A 20877-nucleotide genomic window follows, 5' to 3' on the forward strand; every position below is an offset into this window, starting at 1 on the left:
GGGTCCAGGAATCTGGGTGAGGCCGTGTTTTTTGTGTGGACCCTCTCGTGGCAGTGGCAGACCTTCTCCTCTCCTCTCTGGTAGGATGAGAGTCTTGGTCCTTCTGATCTGGAGCTGAAGGAGTTGAAGGAGAGCTTGCAGGACACCCAGCCCGTGGGTGTGTTGGTGGATTGCTGCAAGACCCTAGACCAGGTGAGTGTGGTGTTCCGAACTTCCCTATTCCAGTATAGACAGGGCAGAGGTAAAATAGAACATGCAGAAAGCAGCGGAAGCCAAGTTAGGACAAGTGAGGATTTGGATCCTCCTTGGGGAAGGGACCTTTTCTCTTGCTTGAACCCCTGCAGCAACACCAGGGCTAGTCTCTGTCATCTGCGTTCATGGCAAGTCCAGAGATTATGTCCCCCTTCACCCCAGGTCATCAATTCCCTGAGTAGATGGTCTGGGGGGAGATGGATGGAATTTAAAGAGGAACCCCCCAGTGCTTTTTCCAAGAGAGGGTGATGTATCTGTATTATTCCATTTCAGTTCAGTTTTGATGACATAAAGGTTTTGGCCTATGCCTTGCATAGAAGTGAGAGGAGAGCCTGAGGCCCCTTGTACTTACTCTGGTTCCAGAGTGAAGCCTGATAAGGCCCTCCAGGGTGGGATGGACCTGATCTGTAGGTACAGATAACAGACTGGGTGGGAGCTTCCAGAGTGCATTTCTGTGCTCACGGAGGTGGCCAGGGCTGGTAAACTCGGATTCTCTCCTGGTTCCTGGGGTGAGCAGAGCTGACCGGGCAGTGCCCAGAAGCCTTCAGTTTGTCAGGTGTGTTCAGGATTCTGATCGTGAGCCTCTTGGCACTGGACTCTGCCCTCAAGATGGACAACAGCTGCAGTGACACGTCCCACTTGGGGCAGAGTCCCAACAGGCTGATTCCCTTGTTCATTCTAGAAATAGAATTATTAGCCACATAGCTCTCTATGCAGAAGCTGCAGGCTTTAGGTGGCTTTGAATCCAGTCTGGGTATCCTTTGTCAGAGGAAATGCAAGAGGATGGAGAAAGGGCAGAAGAGGGAGAAGCTGTAAAAGCAGCAGGAGTGTTAGAAGAAAATACGTAGAAAAAAAAACACTGAGTGTGAAAGAGTGTTCGTTAAAAATGGAAAATGGTGTTTCTACTTGGCAGTCTCGCTCTGTAGAGACAACTGCCATTAACAGTTTATTTTGGATACTTCTGGATTTCTTACTCTTCTATTCTTACTCTTCTTTTTTAATAGTGGATTTTTATGGTTATGTTTTGTCGGAGTTTAAAATTTCTCTAAACAACAAAAGGGCAAAATACGGTGTTCAACGAAGGCCACGTTAAGATGAGCTGGGCCTGGATCCCCTGAGTGTTTCCTCTGGAGAGACTCTGGTTTCCTGGAGCTCTTCCCCTTCCTTCCCTTCCATTTGCCTGGGCTTGTGTCTCTTCAGTGTCTTCTTAGTGTTGCTGCCTGGGTGTATAAGGCAACTTCAGGACCTGACAGGCCAGGCTGGACCATCTGGTCTTCTTCCCAGTCTTGGTGGCCTGTTCCCAGGGCAGATGCCAGTCGGGTAGTAGAGTTTGGCCCCTGAGTAGTGTTGTGGTTTCTCCTCTCACTCAGTGCCTGCTCTCTTAGGTGCCTGACACGACCCTAGGCACTGGGCTCAGCAGTAAAAAGGAGGGGCACGCCTGCTTTGTGGGGCTTATGTTCTGGTGGCATGAGACTGACCGTGAGTCAAGGAAACCAGCCCATCCTGAAGTGTAGTAGAAGGTGCTGTGTGCAGTGTGGACACAGGGCATCAAAGAGGGGTCGGGGGTGCAGGAGATAGGTAGAGGCTGCGGCTCTGGGAGGCTTTGTTTAGAAGGTGATCCTCAAGCAAAGCCTGGAAGGAGTTGGGGAAATGAGCCATGGGGCCATTGGAGAGAGTGCTTCTGGCAGAGGGGCCACTGTCTGCATAGGCCCGAGGTAGGAGTCTGCCTGGGGTACTCGAGGACCAGCAAGGAGGCCGCCAGGGGTGAAGCAGAGTGAGCAGATGAGAGTAGGAGGAGATGGCAGAGGTCACACGGCACAGCCACGCGGCCCTGAGGGCTTGGCCTTACTCTCTGAGAGGTGGGTGCCGTGGAGGGTTTCACATGCACAGTGTCTCAGCCCGGCTGCCGGAGGGATTCTTAGGCTGAATTTTAAAAAAGATCCCTCTGGCCGCTCTGTTGAGTCTAGACTGTAGGGGAACAAAAGGGAAGCCGAAAGACTAACTAGGAGCCTACTGTAGTAAGAGGGGATTCGGGATAGTGGCTTCAACCAGCCCAGTAGAGGATGGCACTGGTGAGGAATGGTAGGATTTATACATATTTTGAAGGTAGCGCTGATGGGCTTTGCTGGTGAGTCAAGTGTGGGGAGAAAATGGAGAAGGCTTTTGGCTTAATCAGTTGGACAGTTAACTGACAAGGGGAAGACTGTAGATGGAGGAGGCTGGAGGGGGACACTGGGTTCCCCTCAGGTCAGTCAGAGAAGCCTGTCTGATGCACAAGGGTAGACACACAGGGGCAGTTGTGTGTATACAGGAGTTTGATGGGTGGGGAAGAGGTCTGGACCAGAGACATGAATGGGGTGTTACCAGCATCTGAGGGGCATTTAAAGCCTTGGGCCTGAGAGGAGATGACCAGGCAGTGAGAAGCCCGAGTGCTGAGCCTTGCCTCCTGCAGGAACTGCCCCCACTTTGATTTAGCCTCAGCTTCTCCACAGTGGTAGTAGTAGATGGCTGAAACTTGGTCTTTCTCAAAGCTCACCTGATAGGGTTCTCTTTTCACAGGCCAAAGCTGTCTTGAAGTTCATTGAGGGGATCTCTGAAAAGACCCTGAGGAGTACTGTTGCGCTCACGGCTGCCCGAGGAAGGGGGAAGTCTGCAGCCCTGGGATTGGCTATTGCTGGGGCAGTGGCTTTTGGGTAAGGAGGTCTGATTCCCCCTCTTTGGGAATTCTGAACTCTCAGGGAGAAATGTGCAGGATAGGGGTCAGGGGACTAGGAGACTGTTCCTGGGTCTGTGCAGGGTCCTGTGTGATTTCTGTAGGTCATGGGTTCTGGTCTGGAAAACAGCAATACCGCTTCCCCCAAGCACGCCCAGCCCCAGCCCCATGGGGCACATATATGTGTGCAGGCACACATGGACACATACACCAGGACCTTTGTGATCAATATTTAAAGTTGAACAGATACACACAGAAAGTTGGACAGACATAGAAAAGCAAAGAAATGGGGGTAAGAAACGTTAAAACTCTTCAGGAGATGGGAATGTGTATGACCATGTTTGCTAACTGCGAAAAGTACAAGTTTGGCATTTGAATGATTTTGATCAGTAGAAAATCTTGTTTGCTTTTGAGGATCTACATTTGAGTGTTTTTTGTCCTGGGTGGAAGATTTATGCAGTTGCCAGAAGAGTGTGTACTTCCAACTTCGCAGTCAGAAATAATGGATCTAGAATTTACCATGTCCTCATATGCATTATCTTCCTTGGTGCTCCTAATAGCTCCGTAAGCATTTCACAGATGGGTCAACCTAGGCTCAGGGAGTTTCAGTGACTCACTCAAGATCCCCCAGCAAGTCAGTGCTGGTAGTGCTGGGGTCGAGCCCAAGCCCTGACTTGTCTCTTGTCCCTGCTGCTCCAGTGGTACCAATCAACACCTTAGCTGTTAGCATCCTTTACACTGAACAGGGGTCCCCTGCAGGTTCACTGTGGCCTTGGCCTGAGCACTGATTGAGCTATCTGGCCTCACAGTTTGGAACCCTCTCAACACAGCCAGTGATGACTGTGAAGCCACCCTCTTGTCCCAGGACACGGGCTTGGGAAGCAGCATGCTGGCTCTGCACACTGGGGGCGTTGTGTCCAGGCACCTCTGGGCAGTGTGCCTTCACAGATGTCGTAGCTAATTGCCAGGACATACTACCTTCGAGTTGTTAATGTGTTTTCGTTAGTTTGGGAGGAAAAATATCCTCAAAACTGGAGTTGCTTTACTTTTCCTCCCTAAAAAGTGTTCTTTTTTCCTGCCATTATCTCTGGTTATCACCTGTGTGATAGGGCGAACAACAATCTCTTCTTTCCTCTTAATGTTCCCTAGAAGTCCCTTGGATTTCCTAATGACTTATAAAAGTTCTCTTCTTTTGTTCAATAGGTACTCCAATATCTTTGTTACCTCCCCAAGCCCCGATAACCTTCACACTCTTTTTGAATTTGTATTTAAAGGATTTGACGCTCTGCAGTATCAGGTAGGGAATTAGAATAAGAACTCCCATTGATTCAGAGCTGGGTTTAATCTAGGTAAAATCTTTGGGATGCCTGCTTACTTTAATTTTCACTTCTAAAGCTTGTTTCTAAAGTTTGTCATTGGTTTGACTCTCTTTCCATCAGGAGCATCTGGATTATGAGATTATTCAGTCTCTCAATCCTGAATTTAACAAAGCAGTGATCAGAGTGAATGTATTCCGAGAACACAGGCAGACCATTCAGGTGAGGCTCATTCTAAAACCCTGCTAAGTGGGGCCAGTGTCCTGCTGTATTTAAATACAGTAATTTCACATCATTTTATGTCCTGTGTAATTGCATGTCTTGTATACAGTGTTGTTGTTTTATGATAAACCTGGTCCAGATTTTCAGCCTCTTCTCAACGAAGACATTCAAGCAAACTAACAAATAACGTATGTAGCCAGAATGGAAAGTTGTACTTTTATCCCTTGAAAATTGAGTAAGTGTATTTGTGAGTATGCTAATCAGCTAGAAGAAATACAGTCACTGTTCTGACATCAGTTCTCATTTTGCTGGGTTACAGCAGGTTTTGAAATGGTGCATCTGTAACTAGAACAATAATCTCTCCATTTAAAAGAAAAAAAGAACTTTGCAAGATGTACTCTGAATCTTTGCAGTTTAGCCAGTGGCCTATTTTCCTTTTTAAACAGTGTTTCCCTGAAAGCTCTATAAATCTCCAGTGCTCTGGAGGCCTGAATGGCTTGCACTTGTCCAAAGGCTGCAATTTTGTTCAGTTGTAGAAAAGCATCAGTGTGACAGGCTTGCAGAAAGGATGGGGGCCGCTGGGCTCCTAGCAGAGGAGGCTCATCGATTATTTTCGGACTTGGGTCGGGGTGGGAAGTGGGCCAGGCACACTTGGCAGTTTATGTCTTTGACCTTTATGCTCGTTAAAGCATGTGTATGTATGCCTGTCAGGATGGTATTTCTTTTATCAAAGGTCCAGATTGTAAATAATGGTAAGTGTTTATACTTTTGATCTAAGGAGCTTAATTTTTTCTTACTGGGTCTCTTTCTAGAATCTCTTCATTCTTTAGTTTCTTCCACTTTTGCCTGACACCCTTGGCTGAGGTGGGGGGGCGGGTACAGATGGCGGGGTGGGGTGAGGTGGAGGGCAGGAGGCCGCAGGGAGAGTGCGGCGACCTGTTAAAACTCAAAAGTACACAAACCAAGGAAGGAACACTTTTCTCTGAAATGCCCAGGCTCAGCCCTGCTGCTCCTTCGATTTGTAATTAGAGACCTGCTTGTATTGCCAGAGTCCCTTTGTCTCCAGACTGGAGTTTAAGCCCAGAAGAGGTGACCTGACTTTATGAGGCTCCATTTGTGTCCCTTGGAAGCCTCCTCTTCCTTGCTGGAAATTGAGAAAAAGACAAACATTAGATTAAAGTCGGCTGCATCTCTTCAGGGGGCTGCTTTCTGCTGCTTTTATGAGGTGCTTATTTAATTTTTCCCCTTAAGAGTCCCAAGACATGGGGCCCAGCCGAGGGTGTGTGTTCCGCTGTTCTAACTAAGTGGAGTTGCTGTCTCCCTGACCTATCATTCAGCTTCCAGCAAAGCAGTTAGATGATCTTGTAATGAAATACTTCAGAAAAGTGCAGAGATCAGTGGAACACTCAGATACCCGGCACTTAAGCCTTAGAAATGTTGACATTTTGTTGTTTGCTGTGTTTCTTTCATATTTTAAAAGTCCTTTTTAGTTTTGTTTTAAAGACTGAAAGCATCACAGACACAGTTGAAGCCCCTCTTCTACCCCTCCGCATCGCATTCCCTTCTTCTGCCCCTCCCTATAGGTAGCTCTACTCTGGATTGGGATTTCCTTCTGATTCACATGTTTGTGTTTTACTATGTAATTATGCCTCCATAAATGGTAACATACTGTACTTGTCCTTTTTCAGCCTGCCTTTCTTACTCAGCATTTGTTTTCAAGATTTGTCCAAGATTGAAGCTTGTGGCTTGGGTTGAGTTTAACCACTGTATGTTTATATTACCATTTATTTATGTTCTAGGGGTGGATGAGGGGAGCTCTCGGTTTTTAGGGTATGAATAGATTTCCAGCTCTCTTGGATTTTGCCAGATTCTCCTTCTAAAAAGTGTACCTGTTTACCTTCCCAACAGCATTTTTTTTTTTTTTAAGTTTTGTTTCTTCAAGTTCTCATCAGCACTGGGTGTTTTATTGCTATTTAATTTTTACCTACCTGTATGTGAAATGGGATCTCCTTGTTGTCTTTGGCATTGCACTGACTACTAGTGAGGTTGAGTGTCTTTGTTTATGTTAATTGGCTGTTCAGGTTTCCTGTCCTGTAAAATCCCTCTTCATGGCCTTGAGCAAACTTTAAAAATAGCAGGAAGCCCTGAAGAAACTGAAGGGGTGGTTTGTATGCATAAGGGTGCCAAACTTTTTGTGGCATCAGGTGGTCATGCTAATAATATAAATAAGGGTGTGTGAGTGTGTGTATTAGGAAGAGGTGGAGTCTTAGAAGCATCCTCACCAGTTCGGGGAGAGTTGGTTTTCCTAATGACAGTATCCACGCAAGGAGCGTGGTACCCAGTGTGTAGCAGGTACTTGAGAATGGTGATGTTGTCCCATTTGCTGCCCCTGAGGCAAAGTCAGAGCCAGGCTGGGGGGGAGCATGAGGAGACAGAAGAGAGAAAGGAGAGGGCAGCACCACCTATGAGTACTAGGCCAGGCACCAGCCAGGGCGTTTTTCCAGATTTACCCGATTTTTCTCTCAAGCAGCCGTCAGATAGGTATTTCCTCCACTTTCCAGGAGAGGAGTCTGAGGCTGTGAGGGTTAGTGACCTGTTCAGGGGCACACAGTTGGTGGTTGAACTTCTGAACCCAGATGTCTGGCTCCAAGCTCATTCTGGTTTGCCCTGCCACGGAAAAGTGGAAAGGAGGAATGGGAGAAAGAACTGGGAATGGAACGAGAGAGGACAGAGTGGCCTTTATGAGGCGTCTTGGGGACCGCAGCTATGGCACTGGGTGGCCAGGTAATAATAGAAATCTTCCTCCCTGCAGTATATACATCCTGCAGATGCTGTGAAACTGGGCCAGGCTGAGCTCGTTGTGATCGATGAAGCCGCCGCCATCCCCCTGCCCCTGGTGAAAAGCCTCCTGGGCCCCTACCTTGTGTTCATGGCATCCACCATCAACGGGTAAGCACCTGGAGTGGGAGTCCTTGCTCCCCTTGTCGGTTCTTGCTTGTTAGGCTGGGGGGCGGGAGGCAGCAGAGGGAGAGGGGAAGAGAATCTTTAGCAGGCTCCACACCCAGCCCAGTGTGGATGATGATCTGAGCCGGAAATCAAGAGTCAGACCCTTAACCCACTGCCGACTGAGCCGCGCAGGTGCCCCGAGAGGTAGCTTTTGTTGTATATTTTCTATGTGTTCGTTTTACTTTTTTGTTTTGGACAAGAATGTAAATATACTTTACATATTGCTTTTAATTTTCTTTTTTAATGTAACAATATTTTGTGAACTCTTTCCAGGTCAATAAATATGTGTCTTTAGTATTGGAAAGCTTTCTGTGTGGAAATCACATCTTCTTAAAGAGAGAATTCTGTATTACAGATTTATTATTGTGTCTTCCTTACACTGAAAATATTTAAATAAAGTGGATTTTACTTTTTTTGCTAACGGCTTTATTGAGACACAGTTCGTATACCATACAGTTTTACCCACATCAAGTGTATAATTTGGTGATTTTTAGGTTTTAGATCTGTACAGAGTTGTGCAACCAGCACCATAATCACTTTTACATTTTCATCACCCCCAAAAGAAAAACCATACCCTTTACCTGTCACCCTCCAGTCTATCCCTAATCCCCTGCCTTAGGGAACTACTCATCTACCTTCTCTGTATAAATTTATCTATTCTAGACAGCTCATGTAAATGGAGCCATACAGTACAGGGTCTTTTGTGACTGGCTTCTTTCACTTACCATAATGTTTTCAAGGTTCATCCGTGTATCTTTTATCAGTATTTCCTTCCTTTTTATGGCCCAGTAATACTCTATCATATGTTTATATACATTCGTTTTTCGATTTATGTGTTGATGGACATTTGGGTTATTTCTATCTTTTGGCTGTTAGGAATAATGCTTCTCTGAACATGGGTGTGTATATAGGTTATCTGCGTGGACGTGTTTTCAGTGCTCTTGGATATATACCTAGGAGTGGAATTACTGGGTCAGATAGTAACTTTATGTTTAACTGCTCAAGGAACTGGCAGACTGTGTTTTCCAAAGCAGCTGCACCATTTTAAATTCCCACCTGCAGCATACGAGGGTTCCAGGTTTTCCATATCCTTGCCAGCATGTGTGTTAACGGCTTTTTGATTATAGCCATCCTCGTGAGCGTGAAGTTGCGTCTCGTTATGGTCTCCATGTGCACTTCCCTGATGGCTGGTGATGTGGGGCATCTTATCATGTGCTTCTTTGCCATTTGTGTGTCTTCTTTGGAGAAATAGCTATTCAGATCCTCTGCTCATTTTTCTATTTGGCTTATTTGTCTTTTTATTATTGAGTTGTAAGTGTTCCTTATGTATTCCAGGTACAAATACATTATCAGATGCTTGATTTACAAAAATTTTATTCCATTCTGTTATTTTCCTCACTTTCTTGATAATGCCTTTTGAAGCATAAAAGTCTGTTTTGTTGCTTGTGCTTACTTGTTTTTCTTCTTTTTTAAATAAGTAAATAAAATTCCTTCGAGGAAGCTTTGTTCTGTGAGGTGGGGCAGAATAAAACACTCGAAAATTCCAAGTTTTTTTTAAAATTTCTTTTTTAATGTTTATTTATTTTTGAGAGAGAGAGTGAGACAGAGAATGAGCAGAGGAGGGCCAGAGAGAGAGAGGGAGACACAGAATCTGAAGCAGGCTTCAGGCTCCAAGCTGTTAGCACAGAGCCTGATGCAGGGCTTGAACCACAAACCGTGAGATCATGACCTGAGCCGAAGTCAGACAGACGCCTAACCGACTGAGCCACCTGGGTGCCCCCAAAATTCCAAGTTTTTGATTCTTCTTTAAAAATAGTATTTGAGTGAGAGGAAGTATTTATACAGTTTTGAAATATGACCACAATGAGTACTACGAAGTGTTGCAATACTGGATTAAAAAGACCCGGGTGCCTGGGTGGCTAAGTCGGTTAAGCATGTGATTTTTGATCTCAGCTCAGGTCTTGATCTCCGGGTCATGAGTTCAAGCCCCACATTGGGCTCTGCACTGGGCATGAAGCCTACTTTAAAAAAACAAACCCATTGAGCAGTCTGCCCCCTGTGGTCCCTGGGGCTGTGACTAAAGGAGGAAATTCAGATGAGAAGAGCTGGCTCAGTGATCTGATGATTTCTTTTTTTCCAAAATTCTTGTTAAGTTGTTTTATGTCACCTTTTCAGTGAAAGTAGTGATGAAAGGAATTACTAAGTGGTGGTTTATTGGTTTATTCAGTCTTGATTTTCCAAACTGGAAGCACTCTCTGCCTGCCTTCAAGCATGTTGCTTCAGTGGCTCTTACTCACGGACCATTTAATGTAGTTCCAGCTCATTATGCTGAATGCTTTACACATCATCTTTCCAGTCCTTTCATTTCACAGCATGATCCTGTGAGGTGTGTAGAATAATCCCCTTTTGAGGATGAGGCTAAAAGTGAGTGATGAGTTCTTTGCCCAGAGGTACTGAGTAGATGTGCCACACTTGAGCCACACTGCCAGCCCCCAGCTGAGCCACCGAGCTGGCCACCTTGCCTCCTTGGGTGTATGGATGCCCTGCTGGAAGTCTAGAGGGCAGTGGGGCTGTCAGCGGTGAGCAGGAGCTTGGTATTTCAGCAGGATGAGGGAGGTGGTCCTCTGTCCTCTCCTGGAGAGTAGATTTGGAACCTCATTCATGCCTGATGGCCTTTGCTTTTGCTCCTAGCTACGAGGGCACTGGCCGGTCCCTGTCCCTCAAGCTGATTCAGCAGCTCCGTCAACAGAGTGCCCAGAGCCAGATCAGCACCACTGCTGAAAACAAGGCCACAGCGACAGCCAGACTGGCATCAGGTACCCCCAGAGCGCTCAATGGGCCCGTCCATGGCAGGTCCCCACAGATTCTCTTGCTGGATCATCTCCTTATGCCACCACAGGCGGTACCAAACTGTCATACTGTCAGGCACGAAGGCTGGGTCCTCAGGAAGGAGAATTGCTTTCCCCAAGGAATAGCAAGCCAGTGACCAGATGGGAGACTGACCCAGGCCTTCTGGGTTGGGCCCTTGTTTGTTACTGCCTTAGGGCAAGGTCACATTGACTTAGATCCCTGTGGGATCAGTGTCATGGCAAATTGAACATCCCCCAGAATAGTTTAAAACCACTCAGTTAAAATCTTTAAGCTGTATTTATGTGGGCATCAGGTGACAAAGAGAAAGTAGAACATTTGCTTTGCTCTTTTAGACAAACACATTTAATAATTGTTTCTCATTGTGTGTGTGTGTGTGTGTGTGTGTGTGTGTGTGTGTGTGTGTGTGTGTTTTGTGGGGAGCAGCGCGAACGCTGCATGAGGTTTCTCTGCAGGAGTCCATCCGATACGCCCCCGGGGACGCGGTGGAGCAGTGGCTGAACGACTTGTTGTGCCTGGATTGCCTCAACATCCCCCGGATAGTCTCAGGCTGCCCCCTGCCTGAGGCCTGCGAGCTGTATCCTCCCGGGTTCTGTGCCCGGTGAAGGGAGGGGGGTGATGGAAGAATTCGGTTTTGGCCCTTTGTTTCATAGGCTGCTGCTGGAAGGAGAGGGGGAAAGTTAGACATTCTCCATTTTCTTTCTGTTCTCTCCCTAATGTGTTCTGTGCAGGACACAGGGCTCTTCCTTCTAATCCGAGGGACACCTACATATCCAGGTTTCCCTTTGGAAGCAGTGTGTCCTATTTTGGGCTCTCTTTGGTTTGTTTTGGTTGCTTAACTCCAGACTCAGCTACTACGTTAACAGAGATACTCTCTTTTGCTACCACAAGGCCTCTGAAGTTTTCCTCCAAAGGCTTATGGCCCTCTATGTGGCTTCTCACTACAAGGTAACTGCAGCTGGCTGAAGTGGGTGAACTGCAGCTCTGACAGTCCCCCTTTACCGGGTTTCCATGTCTTGTATTCCCCAGTGGCTCAGGTGACTATTCTACTGGGACTTAAATGTCCTGATGTTGTAAGGTCCACTGACCTTGCCGGAGGGATTGCATTTCCCATGGTCGTTCAGGCCTGTCTTGGGCTCCTAGCTTTGCACACGGAGTGTGGGATTCCTGCACGTAACTCCATGGTTGGTGGGCGGGGAGGGTGGAAAGCTTTGCCTGTTTTAAAACGGGTTCTTCTATCTTTCACTTGTCTGCTGATCAGATAGACTCAGCTGTTACCTGGTGGTGCTGACTGACCCAGCCCAGCCTTTTACCTCTGGGCTATTTTTAAACGTTTATTTATTTTTGAGAGAGACAGAGAGCATGCATGCACGCAAGTCGGGGAGGGGCAGAGAGAGAGGGGGATAGAGGATCCAAAGCGGGCTGTGTGCTAACAGCAGAGCCTGCCGTGGGACTCAGACTCACAAACTGTGAGATCGTGACCTGAGCCGAAGTTGGACACTTAACCAACTGAGCCCCTCAGGACCCCCCGCCCTGGGCTATTCTTAAGGAGCACTGGATGAGAATGTAGAATATTTGAGAGTCTTCAAAACTAAAGGGCACATTGGGAAGGACATTTCTTGAGTGTCTAGGTAGCATTTTTGTGAACACCCCTTAACGGGAGGCTGAAGAGTTGGTGCTAGAAGTGGTGATAGGTTTTCTTGAGATAGCCTCTTCTCTGGGAAATGACAAGTTCACTCCCCCGCTGTGAACTACACAGTGCTAACTAAGCAGTCCTCTGCCCTCTGCAGCCTCAGTGCTCGTGGAGAGATGACAGCAAACATTTGAGGCAAAGTCCCGCATAGGCCATCTCGGAGGGTCTCAGGCTGGCGGCCAAGATGCTGGAAAAGAGCTTCCCCAAGTTTCAGCTCGCCACTTGGCTTTGGGGAAGGTGGTGCTCCAGTCAGTGACTCCGGAGTGGCCTCTTGAGTAAAGGACAAGAGGAGTGGTTCTCATGGACTCGTATTTGTGCCCCACAGAACTCCCCCAACGATCTCCAGATGCTTTCTGATGCGCCTGCCCACCTTCTGTTCTGCCTCCTGCCCCCTGTGCCCCCCACCCAGAATGCCCTTCCCGAAGTGCTTGCTGTCATCCAGGTATGCTGGCATTCATTTGAAGAAACACTTAGGAATCAAGGATTAATGGCTCAGTAACTGTGGCCTGGGAGGGGGAGTATTGATTCCTGGTGCGGAGCCAAGTAGCTGGGTCATCTGGGGCAGACAGTTAGGATGTGTGGAAGGGAACCACTGCCGACAGAAACCCAGAGCCCCACTGATGGTGAATAGATGAAAGTCGGAACTGGCCGCTCGTATTTTGATTTACAGCTCCTCCTAAAACAGGATTTGTTTGTTTTCCTCTTATTACAAAAGCAACATGTGTACTTCTAAAATTAGAAAATACAGATGGAAACATGGGATCATAGTGTTTGGTAGTCTGGGTTTTTTTTTTTTTTGCAGTGTGTCAAATATTCATAATCTCTGTAGTTTTTATTTTTTTCATAATTTCTGTAGTTTTTAAAGGTTTTAAAGGCTGCATTATTTATGCACGTACCATACCGTGTATAACCATTCTCCTTTTATAGACACTAGAGTCGTGAATTTGCACTATTTCATATAGAGCTGCATGAGCATCCCGTGTCTTAATTGATGTTTGCACATGCGCACATTGTGTGGAGACCCTCTTCTAGTGTAGTTTCTGTGCTTTGGGCCAGAGTTTGTCTGTATTCTACCTTGTTATGACAGTGTCCGGACGCTCCTGGGGCAGAGTAATGACTGTTCCACTGAAAATGGAAGTCAGTTACAGGGTGAAGCCTGAACTGGAGTGGAAACAGCTGGCCTCGTCAGGGAACTAGCAGAATGCTGATGATATGTGAGTGGGCTCTGTACCTGGGCTGGCCTTTCTGTCTACACTGTCCTGCTTCCCCCATAGGTGTGCCTGGAGGGGGAGATTTCTCGCCAGTCCATCTTGAATAGCCTGTCTCGAGGCAAGAAGGCTTCGGGGGACCTGATTCCATGGACCGTGTCCGAACAGGTGCTGCACTTTCCCTGGTATGGCTGAGTGAGTGAAGTTGGCGGTGTTGGAGGACTTTTTTGTTGCTCACGTACTGCCCTGTGTCTCCCACACAGTTCCAAGACCCAGACTTCGGTGGCCTTTCAGGTGGAAGGGTTGTTCGCATTGCTGTTCACCCGGATTATCAAGGGGTAATGTGTCCTCATGCTTCTCAAACCTCCGATGCTTCATTAGCTGCAGCCGTGTTGCTAGCAGCTTGTGAGGGCAGGTGGATTTGGTGGTATGAATGGAAGGCTGGTCAAGGAATAAGCAGTTCCAGGAACTCCTCTGCCATGAACAGTTTTCCTGGGGCTGGGGGTGGCGAGTGGGCAGGACAATTGTATATGCTTGCTTTTCTTTTGTGAGGACAGAGCTCTTGTGAACCTGACCTACTTTTCACCGTTATCTCCTCTTAGAAATCCCCACTGCCCAGGTGCCTGGGTGGCTCAGTTAAGTGTCTGACTTTGGCTCAGGTCATGATCTCACAGTTTGTGGGTTCGAGCCCCGTGTTGGGCTCTGTGCTGACAGCTTAGAGCCTGGAGCCTGCTTCATATTTTGTGTCTCCCTCTCTCTCTCTCTGCCCCTCCCCCGCTCACACTCTGTCTCTCACTCTCAAAAAAAAAAAGAAATCCCCACTGGGGAGTCCGTTGTGGAGACATCAGTTTGGGGCGTGCTAGTCTGTGGATCAGAAAGCCCAGCCAGCCATCCTCAGGCTCAGGCTAGATGGTGTGAGAGCGAGGGTCATAGCATGCTCACTCTTAAGGGTCTCTCTTTGGACCTCTTTGAGGGGTTTCATTAATTCTCTTTGCCAAGTGTACTGTGCCAAGTGTACAGAGTGAAGGCTTTCTGGAAGAAGTTCAGGGACGTAGAGGTGATTTAGACAGATTGAGAACATTCTCTTCCTTGTCTGTCTCCCTCCATGTTTGCTCACAGATGGGCTACGGCAGCCGAGCTCTGCAGCTGCTGCAGATGTACTTTGAGGGCAGATTCCCTTGTCTCGAGGAAAAGGTCCTTGAGACGTCACAAGAAATTCGTACTGTCAGCAGCGAGGTAAGCATCTTTTGGCCGAACTCCTTGTTCCTGGAGGATAGTTCTCAGGAGCATCTAGAACTGTCCAGTGGTCTGGGCTGTCTGAGCACCAGCAGATTTCCTCCTGTTTTGGAGAAGCTCTTACTTCTCCAGCTGCCACTGGAGTTGAGAACCTCAGATCAGCGTTATCAGCATCACCTGGAAGCCTATTTAAAAAAATGCCGGTTTTTAAGCCCTGCCCCCAGTCATGCTGACTCAGAGGGTCAGGAGTGGGGCCCAGCGGTTTGTGTCTCAGCTCCTAGGTAATGCCGCTGCGTGCTCCAGCTTACAGCCGCCGAGCACTGAGCCAGGTCTAAGGGAAGTTGTGTCTTTCTTGGTAAGGTGATAAACGCCAGGAACTGTGATGGCTTCTCACGCACGTTCACTTGATTTTCACAGTAGCCCGTTCAGGAGGTGGGGAAAGGCCTTATATTTAAGGTCCGGCTTAGCGGTTTGTTACTTCCGAAGTCCCAGACCCATCTGATGACAGAACTGGATCTTTGGAACCCCACCTGTGTCTCTCTTTAAATCACGTGGCTATTTTCCTGAATTCTGGGTTTGGAGCGGTGTGGTTTCATGCATGTCCAGGTGTTTGGTATACTTGGAAATGATCACTGGACTGAGTGGTGTGCCTCTATTTTAAAATCCAGGGAACAGAGAAATCTGTCCCAGTTTTTACTGTGTTTAGGTCAGAGCCTGGTATGGTAGGGGTGCTTGGGAATGTTACTAAGCTTCCTCTCCCTTTACTGGGTGGACTGTGTTCTCTTCCTGGCATCCTGTAGGCTGTCAGCTTGTTGGAAGAGGTCATCACTCCCCGGAAGGACTTGCCTCCCTTACTCCTCAAACTGAATGAGAGGCCTGCTGAGCGCTTGGATTACCTGGGTGTGTCCTATGGCTTGACCCCCAGGCTCCTCAAGTAAGGGTCTGCCTGCTCTTTCTCTTTCACATCACCCCGTGGCCTTGGTGTCCTGAAAATGAGCGTTCTGTGGACTGGGTTTGCCTTTCCAGCTGGTGTGTTTGTCGGTTCCGTTGACCACTCCCCCACCCCTGCCCAGCCCTTCCCGTCTTCATCTGCCGGCCAGTCTCAGAAGGTGCACACAGTGACCTGCTCTTTTTGTGTCTTGGCAGGTTCTGGAAGCGAGCTGGGTTTGTTCCTGTGTATCTGAGACAGACCCCGGTGAGTGAGGTGGAGGAGGGGTGTGGTTTGGAGTTACAGTTGGTGACAGGTCTGTCCTTATATGGAGCCCAGGTGCCTCTTGCTATGCTCTGGGCACGTGTGCCCTGCCTCCAAGAGGTTTATTCTGATGGACACCAAAACAGCCATCGCCACTTCAAGGCCATGCGATCACACACTTCGCTCCCCCACTGTGTGGTGCACACTCGGTGTGTACCTGGCTTTGTGCTTGATTGTAAAATGGCAGAAGTGCGTGTGGACTCGTTCGTCAGATTCTGGAATCCTGCAGCCTGGGGGCCTCCTAGAATTTGTGAAAAGTGTAACAGTGTCTTTAGGACAGGCTTGCAGATGCGCAGCCTCAGGTATGTGAAGGAGGGATGTGATTACGTGGATGACCAAGCCATGGAGGATTATTATGGAAGGGAGAGAGTTACTGGGAGTTCATTAAAAAAAAAAAAATCTAGCACCTGCAATGAGTAAGGTAAGCCACAAAACTTATTTTCTAATGGGTAGAATTAGGCAACAAGAAAGTGAAGAAATGAGAAGTTTTTTAGGTTACGCTATGTGCCGTGAAGAAAAAATTGGAAGTGTAGCGTACTGAGTGGTCAGGCTTCTGAGGGGTGGCCTTTCCAACTGGACCCTGAGCATAATGCACTAGCCACATGGACGGTCCTAGAGAAAAAGGTGTTTCTATTTTTATTATTTTTTTTTGTTTTTAAATTTAGAGAGCCTGCAAGTGAGTGGGGGAGGGGCAGAGAGAGCAGGGAGAGAATCCCAAGCAGGCTCCTTGCTGTCAGTGCAGAGCCGGATGCGGGACTTGATCTTACAAACTGTGAGATTATGACCTGAGCTGAAATCAAGAGCTGGATGCTTAATTGACTGAACCGCCCAGGCACCCTGAAAAATATGTTTCTAAGCAACAAGTGCAGGGACTGAGGTGGAAGTGAATCGGTGATTTGAAAGCGACAAAAGAAGGTTGGCGTGGGTCATTGGCTGGGGACTCTGTTTTCTTCCCTCCAGTTGGAGGAAGGTGTTCAGGAGCTGTGGCTGCTGTGTAGACAGTGGATGGTGGTGGCCCAAGAGTGGAGGCGAGGATGTGGGTAGACGAGAGATGGGGTGTGGGCTGAGGAGGAAGCAGTGAAGATGTAGAGAAGTGGCCGAGGCTGGGCATGTTTGGGGGTGACACTGACTAGAACTGAAGGATTGGATTGCAAGATGAGCGAACCAAAAGAATCGAGGATATGGGGCGCCTGGGTGGCTCAGTCGGTTGAGTGTCCGACTTCGGCTCAGGTCATGATCTCACGGTCCGTGGGTTTGAGCCCCGCGTCGGGCTCTGTGCTGACACCTCAGAGCCTGGAGCCTGCTTCAGATTCTGTGTCTCCCTCTCTCTGACCCTGTTCATGCTCTGTCTCTTCCTGTCTCAAAAATAAATAAAACATTTAAAAAAAAAATCGAGGATAATTCTTAGGTTTCTGGCTTGAGAGTCAGTAAGAAACTGGGAGATGGAGGTGTTATTTGCCGAGAAGAGCCGCCGGGGGAGGGACAGGTTGAGGTGACAGCGGGAATGCCCTGGCACAGTGGGAGATGCTTGTCAGATGCCCGATGGGGACAGAGACAAGCGGTGGCCTGCAGGAGTCTGGCACTAGAGTCTGGCACTCCACCAGTCTGGCACTGGTAGAGGTTGGGGCTGGAGATGGACACTTGGGAGCGTATTCTCAAGAGAATATACTCCCCGGGGTCAAGGACTTTGTTTTCTTCACAGCTGTAACCCCAGCACTTAATATCATCTACCACGTGTGGTAGCGTGTTCGGTAAATATTTTGCAGTGAATGAGTACGTTTTAAAAGTTATCGAAAGCTTGGACTGAAAGTCGACTGAGGGTGCGTCCTGGACTGTCCAGCCTTTGGAGGAATGAGTCAGGAGACGGCAGAGTGGCCTTGAGGTGGAGGAGAAAGTTGGGGAGCGTGTCAGAAGCCAGGATTAACCAGTGTTTCAAGAAAGGGACTTAGTGGCTTTCGGAGAGCAAGTAAGCTGAGGACAAATAAATGGTCAATGGACAGTGGTGATTAGAAGGAAGGCAGCTCCTGGAGAGCTCAGGGCTCATCCTAACTGGAGAGAATGGAAAGTGAGGAAATAGATGATTCATATGGGAAGTAAAAGGGGCAGAGAAACAAGGTAGCTGCAGGGAGACTGGCATTCAGGGGAGTTTATCTGGTGGGAGATTCTAGAACATGGTTGTTTGCTGCAGGGTATGATTCTGTAGAGATCACACAAATCATAGTACAGGTGACAGGCTGGTTGCAGACCTCGAGGTAGGGGGAGTAGGGCCCTGGGTGCAGGGGGTGAGGTGGCCACCTCATCCTTCACAGCAACAGGGAAGGCAGAGAGTTTGGGCACAGAAGGTGTGGGTCAGTTGGTTGGGTTGGTGCTGGGAGGACGAAGTTCTGTTTTCCCAGATGGGAGGCTGAGAGAAGGGGTGTTGGAGGTTTGATTGTTTTGGAGTACACAAAGCCCCCGGTTTCCACGGGCGGTGCCCATTTGAGAGTTTAAAGTGGGCCTGGTGAAGACCACTGGGTGTTCGGCTGCTTCTGTGTGGGCAGAGCAGCTCCCAGGTGGGCTGGGTCCTTGTCAGTGAGTGGGGCTGAGGCTGGGCTTAAATTTGCTGGTCGGCTGTGAGGTTTGTGCAGACAATTGAGTTCAGCATAGACCACGGTTTATCCCTGTGCTCTTGTGCGGTGTGCCACTCATTTGTGACATGGTGTGGGTATTTTGCTATGTGAGTGCTCTTTGGTCAAAATCCAGTAGATGTTTCTATTGTGTGGGGTTTGTGGTTGTTATGTAATAAAAACGTAAAGACCTATCTTCACTATTTTAGCACCTAGAGAAACTTGCATTTGCAAGCTGGTTGCCAGTATGGGAACTCTAGGTTTGGGGCAGGGAGTTTTGTTGTAAGTTACCCAAAACCTGTTGATTGGATCATGTGGAGTTTAAGCTGTAATGACTCAGAGTTCAGAATCTGACCTGATGGCGTGCGAGTGGCTCACTTCCATGGGTCTGGAGCAGACCTTGTGCTCGGGCGATCTGAACCGCTCTGCTCCACTCCTGCGGCACCTGCTAGGAAGTCACAGAACCGAGGGGCCTCTGAAAGCTGTTATGCAGGAATTGAGGCTGCGTGGACATGCAGGCAGTGCGTGGGGGGCTCTCCTAGCTGAGAGGAAGGAGACGCCTCTGGAAGCGCTGTGTCTTCCTGCCCTTCAACAATGACAGCTTCTTTTCAGAAAAGGGTGTTCTTGGTACCAAGTAGGCATTTGTGTTTCCAGAATGACCTGACTGGAGAACACTCGTGCATCATGCTGAAGACACTGACTGATGAGGATGAGGCTGACCAGGGAGCCTGGCTCCCGGCCTTTTGGAAAGGTAAATTAGAGTAGAAGGGAGACAGGTGACAGGCAGGCGGCCCCCAGGCCTCTGACTCTGTGCGGTTGTCCTCCACAGACTTCCGAAGGCGGTTCCTAGCCCTGCTGTCCTACCAGTTCGGCACCTTTTCGCCTCCCCTGGCTCTGAACATCATTCAGAACAGGAACATCGGGAAGCCAGCACAGCCAGGTGAGCCTCGAGGACTGGCGCAGAGGGCTGGTAGTGGCTTGGTTTTGTGGAGGCAGGAGGTGGGCGTGGTGGTCCAGGAAGGCTGGCTTAAGAATTGAGGGATGGGCCCCCGGCCTGCATCTCCCGCTGACCCCCCTTCCCGCCCTTGTCCTAGTTGGCCCCGCTCTGCCTTAGGGGCACCTGCGCCCACAATACTTTCCATCTTTGTAACAAGACTTTGGGTGTCAAATAAGTTCATATAGCTAGTTAATTGTGGAACTTGATTTAAATTCTGTGAGCTAGGGTAACCAGCTCAATTCTAAGGCTCGGTGTCCTCATTCATGAAATTTGTAATAAGAATATGTACTCCTTCTCCTGTGGCTGACACATGGGAAATGCTTTGGACATGTAAATTCCGTTGGAATATTTAAAATATTAAAAAGTGTAATGGGCCATTAGTATTAATAGCTGTAGGTTTTTTCTGCTGCTGGGTATGTGTGTGCACCTTTTCTTTTTTCTTTTTTTTTTGCCAATTATATTTTAATGGAAAAATCTGTTTTCCTCAAACTGGGCAGAGCATACACGCTTTCTGTGAAGCTGGGTCCTGAGGAGAAGTGGCAAAGTGGGGAAGGAGTGTTGTGCTCCTCTATCCCTGGGACGCTGGAGCCTTTCCTTGGTCTGATGGGCTGGCGTGGAACTCTGAGCAAGGGTGACATGCCAACCGTCCGCCCTCCCTGCGTGGCTTGAGGCTGCCTGCCCTTGGCAAGAGAAAGGTCAGGGCTGGCCCAGAGGAAGCCCTGTGGAGGAGCAGCTGTTAGGGCGCCACCAGGGGACCGCTGTGTGTTAACTTGGGAACCCCATCAGGCCTTGTAAGGACATCCGGCTGCTCTAACGTGTCTGGCTCTGTTGCTTGGACAGCACTGTGCCGGGCTGAACTGGAAGCCCTCTTCCTTCCCTATGACCTGAAGAGGCTGGAGATGTACTCACGGAACATGGTGGACTATCATCTCATCATGGACCTGATCCCGGCCGTCTCCCGGATGTATTTCCTAAACCAGCTGGGGGACCTGTCCCTGTCTGCGGCCCAGTCAGTAGGTTATCTGCTGCTTGTGTGCCCATTCAGTTGGATGCTCTGATGTAATTTTGTGCATTTAATTCCTTACGGTTCTGATCGGTGGGTAGTGTTCTCCCCGTTTTACAGGTGGGGGGACACTTGGGCTCTGAAGTTGACTCATGTGCCTGGCCATACAGTCAGAGGAAGAGCTGCAGTTTGAACCCACATTCTTCCCACCCCACCACATTGCCTTGATTCTAACTCTACTTTAGCAGAGGTTCAAGGGCACTGTGTAATTTAAAATGCAGCTGTGAAGCAGCTGTTTGTCAGGATAATCAGTTTGGGGATTTCAGGAGGAGGAAGCATTTCTTGGTGGTTTCAGTAACACGGTGAAAGAGAAGATGCCAGAACAGACCATACCAGTCGATATTTTGTGGCAGATAGCTTTGGTCAAAAGAAAGTGACTGGTTCTCCGTGCCCTTTTAATGGGTAAGGGCCTGTCCTAGTGGCCACTCCAGCAGATTTTCCATCC

At 48.5% G+C, this 20877-nt stretch overlaps 1 protein-coding gene across 2 annotated transcripts in view; it reads left to right on the top strand.

Moving 5' to 3' along the window:
* NAT10 (N-acetyltransferase 10) overlaps positions 1–20877 on the top strand; it is a 36000-nt gene that overhangs the window by 10061 nt on the left and 5062 nt on the right. For both annotated transcript variants that reach the window (XM_058688601.1, XM_058688602.1), the window contains exons 8-24: positions 85–192; positions 2812–2945; positions 4169–4262; positions 4405–4503; positions 7316–7452; positions 10201–10325; positions 10804–10954; positions 11229–11325; positions 12396–12512; positions 13345–13446; positions 13542–13616; positions 14398–14514; positions 15315–15448; positions 15661–15709; positions 19027–19123; positions 19202–19312; positions 20210–20382. In XM_058688601.1, the coding sequence (XP_058544584.1) occupies positions 85–192; positions 2812–2945; positions 4169–4262; positions 4405–4503; positions 7316–7452; positions 10201–10325; positions 10804–10954; positions 11229–11325; positions 12396–12512; positions 13345–13446; positions 13542–13616; positions 14398–14514; positions 15315–15448; positions 15661–15709; positions 19027–19123; positions 19202–19312; positions 20210–20382 (1920 nt within the window). The remainder of the gene's footprint in view (positions 1–84; positions 193–2811; positions 2946–4168; positions 4263–4404; positions 4504–7315; positions 7453–10200; positions 10326–10803; positions 10955–11228; positions 11326–12395; positions 12513–13344; positions 13447–13541; positions 13617–14397; positions 14515–15314; positions 15449–15660; positions 15710–19026; positions 19124–19201; positions 19313–20209; positions 20383–20877) is intronic.

The sequence above is a fragment of the Neofelis nebulosa genome, chromosome 10 (genome assembly GCF_028018385.1).
Source record: "Neofelis nebulosa isolate mNeoNeb1 chromosome 10, mNeoNeb1.pri, whole genome shotgun sequence".
Classification (NCBI taxonomy): Eukaryota; Metazoa; Chordata; class Mammalia; order Carnivora; family Felidae; genus Neofelis; species Neofelis nebulosa.